The following is a 12,231-nucleotide window of genomic DNA, read 5'->3' on the forward strand; positions in this document are numbered from 1 at the left end:
AACTTGTGTGTACGTTACAAATATTACCGCTACAAATGGTTCTGTTAATTTTAGAAAATAAATTAAATACCGCTCTGAACTTTTTGTAATGATCAGACTATAATGTTCTGATATGATCAGACTATATATTATGTTCTGATAATGATCTGATCACACCATTGTTCCTTGCCCAGAAATATGTTTGTTCAGAGCCCGTGCTTTTGAAACTTTTATTCAAGTTATTTATTGCTCAAAAGAAATGAGAATAGAGAGAGGGTGAGAGAGAGAGAGAGAGAGAGAGAGAGAGAGTGTTTGTGTAGGGGATATAGGGGAGATAGAAAGAGAAACAGAGGGGAGAGAGGATCGGAAGAGTGATCGGAAGGAAGGGGAGAGTAGAGTTCGAGAGTGGAGTGGAATAGTGTGTAGGGGAGGGGTCGAGTGTTGGGGAGAAGTGAGGGGGAGAAGGAGACACTGGGGACTAGGGATCCGGGACAGGTAGAGGAGGAGAGGGAATAGGGGAAGAGGAGGGAAAATAGGTGAGTGGAGAACGGAGGAGGTAAGAGGTATGTGTTGTGCTTTCCGGGGACAACAAACTAATTCATAATTCATCATCATACATCGCTTAGGTTAACTTGGGGGGTAATATGGACCATGGAGCATAAAATGGCAGTAATTACCAATCTGGGCAACTTGATATCAACTCATACTAATATAGGGTTTCAAGAACTATTTATTACCAACACAAACATGATGAAGAAAATATTAAATTACATTTTGCTATTTAACGAGGAAATAAGAAATACGACAAGTGGTCACGGTGACCATATGTGACTGGACACCGCGAATCAGCCGTAAAGTCGGCCCCGGTCAATTTTGTTTTATTTCGTGTTTAGAAAATATATATCATAAGATTTAAAATGGTATATCATTTGACTTCATGGTCAGTGAGCACATAACTCACCCACTAAGTAATGGGCCTTGCAATTGAAATTTCCTCGTGTATGTCCTGCTTTAGTGGGTGAGTTATGTGCTCACTGACCATGAAGCTGAGCAATTGATCAAAATACACGAAGCAATGTGGGGCCTTGCAATTCCTTGAGCGTGGTCATAGGTTTGGGGATATACTCAAAACATAAGTAGTGGTAAATGATTTTCGAAATCATATCAAAATGGCTCATGTGTTGTCCTGAAAGCAAAAGATTGCCATCCTCTCCTGTATATCTATACAATTGTCCATAAAGAAAAGGCTAAGGAAAACTAACATCAAAAGGGCTAAACACCAACAACCTCTTGGTTCTGGACATGAGAGGGTAACAACAACATAGGCCTACAAGTGTATTATAATGTAGCATGGGCACACATTATCATGTTGTGGATGGTGAATCAATTCCCAAATGAATGCAGCTACCAGCCGGTGTTCACTCAGCTGATTGGCTGGAGGAGTTTAGATTGCATGCAACAACCTTGAAAGTAAAGCGCTAGAGCATGTCTCTACTTTTTTGCCTGATGCTTGGGGGATTAAACGTGGTCAAAATACTTTGCATGATCCTCCGCTAGCTTGACTTCCTCGCATCCAAGCCTGTTCCCCAGAGCCCAAGTTTGCGTTATCCATCCGACACCACGTGGAGGTTTGGGTTGGGTTGCCCGCGAGCAAATACTATGCCAGCTCTGCGGGCCTTGCCGGACATCTTCTCTGGTTGTGCACATGTGTCTGTTTTATATGTGCGGTATCGCAATGAGCTGGTATTATAGCTTCAGTTGGGTAACCGATTATAAAGGAAACAATGGTATGTGAACCTTTGTTCACGAAATGAGACAATGGTCTGCTTTTTGTTAACCAGCATTCTTGAAAATGAGCAACATAATGATTGCTGACTTAACACGGTTTGGAAATAATTTCTTCATATTTTTATTTTTCAGTGTTATCTGTCGTTTACATATCCTTCCTAAAACACCAAAGTACGAATATTTCCAAACATCTAAATTAGCTAAAAATTTAGGACATGTTACAAAACTATATTTTCTAGAATTTTAGAAGAGTACTTTTAATATTGGCCGGTTATTTTTCACACAGCGACGTTAACTAGGCAAATCCCCATACTTCTAACGTACGCTATTTGTAGAGGTCACGCGTCAATGGTAAGAGCACTGTGTATTGTGTATAGGAAAACGGACAGTAACTGCAGTATGTATATCTCCAGAAATAGATTTGATAACGACAAACAGTTTTAATTGATTTGAAATTTTTGGTTATTTGACCCATGTATAAAGTTTGATTACTTTTTACCGCCAAAAGCAACCCGGCTCTTTGCCATCATTTTTGTGCACCCCGTGATGTCAAAACCCTGCCCCTAGGTTGGATGGTAATGCACAACACTATGTATGTTAAGAAATGACTTGATTTGATTGGTTGGCTAGACAGTTGGTTTAATTTATTTACGCCAATTAGCGCCATTACCTCATTCTATCCGAGTTTGGCTATTAATAGTAAATATACGAGTAGTTATAGGTAACATCCACAGAAGCAAAATAATTGCCTATCCTCAATATTTGGATTATTGATTTCTGTAACTACAAATTTTGGCAGGGAGTTTTGATTGAAAACATAAGCATGGCAACATTTAAATGGTACGATGTCTTTGATTGCTGTTTAAAACAACAACGAAAAATCATAAAAAGGGAATAAAGCTTAGTTTCATATTCCACCGAATACAAGTTAAATATAGCAATATTTGGTTACACAATATTAGCGTCATACATATTGACTCGTTCAAATGGAGTATTCCGTTTGAAATCCGCACTCACACTGTGGAAGATTGAGTTAAATTCTTCCCATAGACATGATAGAGGTAGCATGCTTTCCAAATGGATTTGACTATGGTTAATTATTTTGAAACCCATACTCCCTTCTGTATTATGGCTTTTATATCTTTGACCAGTGGCGTAACCAGTGGGGAGCAAGCTGCCCCCGGACCTAAAAAACTGGGAAGAAGAGCAAAAAAATTGGGAAGGGAAAAGGGGAGAAAAGAGGGAAGAAAAAGGGGAAGGAGAAGAGAAAAAGGGGAAAAAAGGGGAAGAAGAAAGGGAAAGAAGAAAAGAAAAAGAGGGAAGAAAAAAGGGAAGGAGAAGAGAAAGGGAAGGGAGAAGAAAGGGAAAGAAAGAGGAAGAAGATCTATACTACTTTCATTGTGAAATTTTGTACTCTGAACACTGGATTTTTAGCTTCTAATATGCCAAAACCATGAACTTTACCCCCGCCAGGGCTTTGCCCTGGACCCCCACCAGGCGGGCCCTGGACCCCACACGTTTATCACTTCGCGGCAAACGATGCGCACATAAATAATACAACTTTTGGTCAAAAATTGGGAAATTGTTCAATCTTGCCCCCCGGAAGGTCAGGTCTGGTTACGCCCCTGTGTAAATTGACAACTGGAGTATTTCAAATGGAAGTTACCAAATCGGTCATTCTATTTGAAAACAATACTCCCTTTGTGGACGATTATAGCTTAATCTTCCACTGGATTTGAAATGTAGACTACATACCATTAGGGGCTGTGCAATAATTAGGAACCCGGGGGCATCTATTCCACTTTTGCACCATATTTCATCAGTTTAGCTTCAATGTGGCAAACGTTTTGGCGCATTTGTGCCTTAAACTTATTCTGTCGCCAAAAGGTGATCGTGATCAGAAATCTTAGACATATTTATGAAATTCAGAGTCATCTGCAAATAATGCTACAAAAGCATGTCCTTTTTTGTACCTTATAACCGGTTATGTTTAGAGACAATGCTGCAACATTAAAAAACTCGTCTGTATAGCAAGGACAAAATAGTGTCACATTGCAGGGTCATGTTGAGCCTGAATCCAGTTCCTGCATTATTTTACATCCTTTCACTCTAAACTCATTCAAATACAAAACTGATGCTGCAAAGGGCAATTACTTCTCGTTTAAAACATGGTAACAACTTTGCCCACTTGTGTGTAAATCGAACTTAAATATATTATACTTGCTAAATTTTGCATCCGTTTTCCACGGCGCGCCGCGGCGCTGCTGCTGCGAAAACAAAATTATTAATTTTGCACACAATGTTGTTCGTTATTAAAGTAAACCAAGACAATAATGGCTCTGTCGCATGAGAAACAAACTACGGTATAGTTTTAATGATTTGAATTGTGCAAAAGTTAATAAACTGAACAAAAACAGCAGACCTTTTTGTTTTCTTTTGGAAGTAACGGAGACTATTGTTCTTCAATCAAGCGTACATATATAGATTCAATATTCGGTGTTCAATTACTGATTGTTACACAACTTGCAAGTCATCGCCTCTTTCCTTTCAAAACAATAAATGCAATTAAGTAATATTAGAAAAATATTTCTTAAAATAATTTTATGGTTTTTATAGTCTTTAATTGCTTATAATAGAAACTTTCCAATAAAGCTACAATAAACTAAGGAGACCAAAGATTAAGAAGAAAAATAAAGTAGGCGACCAAATAGAAATGTTATATTCAATAAATGTTTATATTAAATCACGATCTTAAGAAATACGTTTAACAAAAACAAAAGTTCCGACGTGTGTATAACCAGTGAAAATCAGTATACGTGGCCAACAAGTTAAACACTTCCACAAATGATGCCTCCCTTGATACTGAGCAAAAAAGAGCATGGAAGGGGTTGGAACCGTGTTTTGATGTACTTAGGTTAAATTTCAAATTGATATTCAAGGTATGTTTTTTGATGGATTTTTTTTCCATTGGTTAAAATTATGTCAGTCGATTCATTACGCTGCAATTTTAACTCCAAAGCGTCTTTGATCTCATTAAATAGTTTTTTCTATTATCATCAAGAGAATCCTCCAGATCTCTGAACTGTACTCAAAAAAAGGAAGCGCAACCTTAATGATGAAAATTTTATATAAATCTATTCATAATTATTCCTTTTTTCTCGTGTTATTTTAAAATAACTTTGTGTATTTGCGACGTTTTATAATGCAAAATATTTTGTAATGCTATGGGCCAAAGGCCTGACTGTATTTAACAATAAAATTGAACTTGAACTTGAATATTATATAATTATTGAATCCGGGTATTGGATTCTTTGAATTGATTTGTTCTTTGAACTATACAATAGCAACGTGTTTTCAATAGCAAAGACCGCTTCTTTGATTTGATTACCAGCCAATCAGCATACAATCCACCCAACTTACGCCGGCAGACGGTTTTACTCAATTTGCAAGGTTGGTTCATATTGACACGGAACACGTGCCGTAGCAGAGAGAATAGAATTCAGTGGAACTATTTCTCGAAGAATATCAATGTTCACTTGCCAGTTGCACATGAAACTAAGCGTTATAACAGTGCTATCTCCGTACAAGCATTTCAATATTGTGACATTGACTTAAATAATTAAGAATAAACCATGTCAACACTCAATATCTTCAACAGTTCAGTGTCGTCGACAAATGTCACCGATGCTTCAGTCGATGGAGGACCCAAATTTTCACCAAAGACAAGCGCAGAAATTTTCTTGGCATCGCTTAAAATTCTGATAGGGATTGTTGGCGTCTTAGGAAATCTTACTGTTTGCATCGTCGTCGCAAAAATGAGATCTCAAAAAAATTACGCAAACAGTCTCATCGTCTCGCAAGCGGTTACAGACTTAGTAACAGCGCTTGTCCTCATAGCAACAACTTTTACCGAAATATTTCCTGGCTCGCCACCTAGTAATTACGCCATGGGTTATCTCTACTGTGTATTTTGGTATTCCCGCGTCACCATGTTCTGCATGTTTTCTATCTCCACATTCAACTTAGTTGCAATATCTTTAGAGAGATACATCGCGGTTATTCACCCTATCTGGTACAGTCACCATTTTTCGCGCAAAGTGGCGGCCATTTTGGCCACGGCAGCATGGTTGCTTGGACCGCTCATGCAAACCATTTTGGGTTTCACAGAACTTACTTTTGAAGCTGGAAACTGTAAGTTTTTAAACCGTACTCCCGTTGCCCAAGCTATCACGGGAGTCACCTTATTTCTATGGGATTTTTTCGTTCCGTGTATTTTAATGGCGTTTTGCTTTATCCAAATATCAGTGAAGTTTCAAAATCAAAAGAAGCGCGTCGGTGCATCTGAGATGTCTACAACGATGACTTCCGCTCAAACGCAAGCAACGACAATTACCAGAGCCAGATCAGACACAGAAGGAAGAGCAGATAAAAATGACACGGACGCTGATGCTACTTCTGAACCGGCGCAACAGTCTAGGAAGAAAAACAATCGTGGTAGGAACATTACAAAGACTTTGGCGATTGTATTCTTGGTATATGTGATTTGCTGGAGTCCGGATCAATTCTTATTTCTTCAGTGGAACCTTGGTGGCAACATAGATTTTGGCGGTGTTTTACATAGTGTGGTAGTGATCATGGCTATGTTGAATTCAGCTTGTAATCCATTCATATATGCATTGAGATACAAGCAATATAAAGAAGGTCTCAAATCATTGTTCAAATGTTTCTAATTCATTGAATTAAATTTGACCTGTAATCTATTTGTATAAATTATGGAATATGATTTAGAATTTAGATCATTGTTATTATCTTTTCACTCGTTACATGATACAAATAACAATACATAATAAAGAATATTACATAATAAAGATATACATAATAATACATAATGAACAATAAAATGATGAGCGAAGGAATTACAGTTCAGGCCTAGAGGTCTGTAGTTCTGAAGATACAATCAATACAAAGGACAAATCTTTGTTGAAATACTTCTATATAGTTTAATTCAAATTATGACAAAGAGTGTTTCTTATTTATCAAAACATTTTGAACATTGGATTGCATAACAATATATTTTTACTAAAAGGGAAAGAATAGGCTAGACCATGAATCATGACCTTACAGCCAAAGTGAAATTGACTCTCACTTTGACTATTGGAGACTTACTACTACTAGGTCATGATTCACGAACTGCTACCTTATTGTGCTGACTGTACATCATAGACAACGGATGTGTTGAACAGGGGAACTGAACAATGAGATTTACGAGAATCGGTACAGCCAAGTCTTTATTTTATTCGAAACTGGGTATAGACCTACTAGTATTGTACAACAATGATGCAGCTGTCATTGTGCACCGGATAAAAGAAGCCATCTAGGGCTCGAGATGTATATTATTTGTTTTAGCAGTAGACACAAATTCCTCATAATACGTAATATCTCACTCAAGGACATTTCTTTATTTTTGGTTAAAGTGTGGTTTTTCCCCATGCATTAAATTCAATGTTTAATTTAGGGACCCTTCTCCATGGGTTTGATGGAGGACATTGAGTGGACAAATGCTATATGAAGGTGAGACGTCGCCGACAACCTTGGAACTCTATAGCCTATATCATAGATTAAGGCAAAAAAAAGTTTGTTTCGCGCATTACGTTTTTGACGGCTTCCCAGATAGCAAGACTTCTTTGGCACAAACGTTGGCAATGGTCGGCATGATTGCGATCGGTAAGCCGACGTCAGGTCAACGTTGGACCAACTTTGTTGTTATGCCAACGTCAAGCCAACCTAGCCAACCAACCTTAAAATGACGGTCGCCATGCCAACATCGAGCCAACGTTTGCCAACCTTAAAATGGTGGTCGATACACCAAGGTTGGACCAACGTTGCTGTGCCAACCTTAATATGGCGGTCGGAATGCCGACATCAGACCAACATTGGTAAACAGTAGTAGTAGTAGTAGTAGTAGTAGTAATGTTTATTTTATTTCATATCGCAGCCCTAAGGCTGAATTACATGGAAACTTACAATTTTAAAACACATCAAAAATATATGATATTATATACAACAATCAAAATTACAATATTGCACTTGACACATTTCAAAACACAATGCCATATAAAAACAATGACGGGGGTTGAATGAATTAATTTAGCAGGACAGTCCTGGGCAGGTAATATGAAAAACCGCTAATTATTCAATAAACTAATAAAAAATGGGATGGGGCTACCCTGGAAGCGCGAAGTTCTGGCAAAGAGCTGGGACAATTTGTCAGCAATTTGTAGGCTGCGACCATGGACTCTGCCCCTGACAGGGGGAAGTAAATCATTTGTTCTGGAATTATTGGAGAGCCCTTCGGCAAACCTCAGACAATGATCCACCCTCCTGTCACAGAGAGAGTCCAGATTACAATCACTCAGTGCTTCAGAATAAGATGTGAAATTCCTGCCCAGGACTATCCTGCAAGCTCTTCTCTGCAGCTGTTCAAGTGATTTAGATTGACCAGCAGTTAAAGATGAGTGCCATGCTATGTCACAATACTCTAAAAAAAATTGTTGAGTGTCTATTTTCTCTGAAACATCCTCTAGCACACAGTTGGTAATAAAACTCTCACTGACTTTGGCAAAACAATCAGTCAGGGAGACAGGGCGTAATTTGTCTTCCCTGGGTGGGTGTGTCTTAGGGATGGGAACAACCACAGCTCTTTTCCACTGTTTCGGGACCACACCTTCAGTAAACGAGCAATTGAGCAAGTCAGTAAGAGGGGTACTTAATACATAAGAGAATTCTTTGACTAATTTAGGAGATATTCCATCAGGTCCACACCCGGGGGGTCCACATGCCTTTGATGGCTTTATTGAAGTTCAGCATAAACATCCCACGTGTGTAAAGTGGGTGGCGGTGTAGGAGCAGGAAGATAGGCCTCGAGCTTGGTGATATCGAGAGGGCACAAATGATCTGAAACAGAAACAAATCTGTTATTGATCGCATTGGCAATGCCTACATGGTCACCATCTTCCACACCAGGGATGGGTATGTTGACTACAGATTTATTATTGTTAGTCATGAGTTTGACCTGCTGGTGCCATTTGCGAGGGTCAGTCTTTTGCAAATGATGCACACGATTTGCATAATAATTAGTCTTTGCTTTGTAGATCTCCCGCTGAACACGGTTACGTAATCAACGCCATTCTGTAGTTCTTTGCGGTGTGAAGGCTCTTTGTCGTAGCTCAATTAATTTTGTTATTTTGGAGTTAACCCATGGTTTGTTATTGTTATGTATTTTAACAGTCTTCTTTGGATAGAATGACTCGACAGCATCGTCTAGATAGCCATACAGTGCATCAGCCTTGTCTTGTGTGCCTTGGGCATTGGTGACATTATCTCAGGTTTGACTCTGAAGCCAACTACCAAACTCCCTAATCTGAGAGTCCTTCATGGGACGAACCTTTTTAGTGACGGTCTTAGTTTTATCTTGGCGATACATCTTATTAGGCTTCCAGACAATGCATGTGTGGTCACTCTTACCAATGGGACTCACATCAAGTGGGTTTTCAAAATAAGAACTCATGTTGGTCATAATTAAATCTAAAATTGCATCACCACGGGTGGGAAAAGTAATCAATTGCTTTAAGTAATGTGCATGCAAAACATTGTTGACATTCATTCTATTGAAATCCCCAAGCACGACAACTCCTATGTCTGGATACTTTGTCTTTAAGTAGTCCATCGATTCATTCAGATGGTATTGAAGTAGATCTTGGTAGGGGGAGTCGGTTAGAATGTAAACACAGCAAACTGCAATTAGAGACACAGATCTAGGAGTATATTTTGGTCTCAACATAATCCAAAGACATTCAAGTTCGTCAGGGATTTGGATGTCATTAATCACCTGAGCAGAAATTTCAGATCGAACATAAATTCCGACACCACCCCCTTTAGTGTGTTGGAAATAGTTGGTAACCATCAATCTTAGTCTTACTGTCTGGCATGTCAGGGTGGAACCAGGTTTCACTGATCGCTGCAATGTCAATCGAATGGTGATAAAGCAAAATCTGAAACTCATCATATTTGTTGCCCAAAGACTGTGCATTGGTTAGAAAGAATGCTGGAAAGTCAAAACATCTCTGCTGATGCTGTGTACCTTGGGCACTCACAGAGTTATCACTGTCTGCTCTGGGTATGGGCGTTAAAGTTCTAGACCGCAAACGGTCCACTGAGCATTCCGAGTCATTAAATGCATGAGGGGGAATTATATGCACTGGGATATTCTTTCGCATGTGAGATCCGGCTCTGCGACCTCTAACATGTCTTTTGATGCCAAAATTTAAAAGACTACATTTTAGATCAGAGTTGATGGTGTGAGGGGCGTTGAGTTTCCAAAGTTCATTTCTACTGTACGTAATGTTCTGTACAGGTTTGGGACAGATAATTGAGGTAGCATGGGAAGCAGGTTGATGATCATTGCCCATTGTGCAAGTTACTGAGTTCATCGAAAAATTCGAAAGTGGCGAATTCAAAATTCTGCAGTCAGGTAAGCTTAAAGTTACTGCAGCTGCAGTGCCAAGGTTCCGAATTTTGCACTAGTTTGATGTGTCAGCATAAGTTCCATCATTTACTTCCATATTGCCAAAAATATTCTCATTTACCTCAGTTGACAGGTTCCTTGGACTTAAAAGATACTCACTGATGTTGTTATGAGTGATGCTGGTGAATAAAATATGAGACAAAAACATGTAAACAGGAACAGAACTCAACATCTTGGCCACAGCTAGAACAGTGCCATCAACATGATCCCAGTATACTGCACACCGACATCGCCTGGCTAATAATTACTTGGTACAGTAGATATACTAAAATGAATACACGGGATCGATACACGTGAATGTGCTATGCACGATTTGATATTCAGCCGATAAATCTTTGGATACCGGGGTAGAAAATGATGAATATCTCCCGTAATTGTTTTATTCTAAAGAAGCCATATTTAGATCCTTGCACTTGAATATATGTGTTGAACGGATATGATGGTCGTTAGCTTGCGTCTTGAGAAAGAACCGTGCGTCTCGAACTCAAAAACTAACCAAAATTCTGATTTTATATGTGCCGAACTATAGCGCAGCGCAGGCTAGCTGCACTCACTCGTGGGGGCAGTCTAAAAGCAGTCTGACCTCATGGCGTATACATGCTCACTCACACACAGAGAGGTCAATTACCAGGCTATTGTCAGTAGCATTAGTCGGATGTCCCTCGGCTCATTATGCGTCTCAAAACTATTAAACAGGTCGGAACAAAATGGCCATGCGTGGCTGTGGATTCAACCTACCATGGCGATTTCTGCCATGAAGATATCAGGGCGATGACACTGTGTCATAGGAATGGTCAAGTTTATATTTTCGATTTACTAGGCGTATTTAAGTGTGACATCAAATAAAGACTATAATAGCCCCAGTAGATAAACTAATAATAGTAATAATAATAATAATAATAATAATAACACTAATAATAATGATGATGATAACAATGATAATCCTTAGTAGCCCTAAAAATAATAATAATAATATAACCCTAATAAATGTAATAAATAGAATCAATATTTATAGTAAAATAATGTTATCAATATTTACAGTAAATTTGATCAATATCCCTCAAAAGATGCACTTTATCAGGTTTAGTTGTAAAAATATTGCTTATATTAACTTAAAATACTTCATCAAATATAGAAACCCTCTTAGCTAAGTCGGAAGAGCATCAGACTAATAACATTAACATAGAGGTCCCCGGTTTGATTCCCGGTAGATACCCTAAGGTAAGTGACAAGTATTAAATTAACCTAGGTAATTTGTCTTCGTTGTTAAATGGAGAGCCACATAATATGATACAAGCGCTGTTATTCACTTAAAACTAATATTTTTCATTTTGTTCATGATTTTTGTCTCATTTGGCTTCTTTGCCAATGGTTGGATCAATGTTGACAAATGTTTGGCTAAAGGTCAAATTACCATCATCATGACAATGCTGGGCCGACGGACAAAATTGCGTTGGCCCATCGTTCACCTACCAACATTGTGCCAATATCCAGCAATATGTTGTGCCAACGTTAGGCCAACTATGCTTTGCTATCTGGGTTATTTTGCGCATTAGAACTTTTTTCACTTACAAAGAAAAAAAACCCAAAACCGGAAAAAAATATTATGAAACACTTCTGGAGTAAACATTTACACATCACACAACCAACGAGCGCAATGAAAAACTACTGGAGAAAACATCACATATTTTTTTTAATCCTTTTTTAATCTACAGGTTGAAAGAGGATCATAAATATTCTTGAATATGAAGAAATATGATTTTTTTTTTTTTTGTGTGTCGGAGAGACAGACCCACTGTAAATTCTCATTCCAATGCGGCAAAAAAATGCCTTTTTTTTTATTTGAAGACATGAATTATATATATTAAAAAAAACACGTA

General features: G+C 38.4%; 1 protein-coding gene across 1 annotated transcript; it reads left to right on the forward strand.

Moving 5' to 3' along the window:
* Positions 1–5,330: 5,330 nt before the first annotated feature.
* Positions 5,331–6,497, forward strand: LOC140154635 (octopamine receptor beta-2R-like). The gene has a single exon (XM_072177202.1). The coding sequence runs from the start codon at positions 5,400–5,402 to the stop codon at positions 6,495–6,497; it is 1,098 nt and encodes a 365-aa protein (XP_072033303.1). The 5' UTR covers positions 5,331–5,399.
* The last annotated feature ends 5,734 nt before the right edge of the window (positions 6,498–12,231 follow it).

Source organism: Amphiura filiformis, chromosome 6, assembly GCF_039555335.1.
Source record: "Amphiura filiformis chromosome 6, Afil_fr2py, whole genome shotgun sequence".
Classification (NCBI taxonomy): Eukaryota; Metazoa; Echinodermata; class Ophiuroidea; order Amphilepidida; family Amphiuridae; genus Amphiura; species Amphiura filiformis.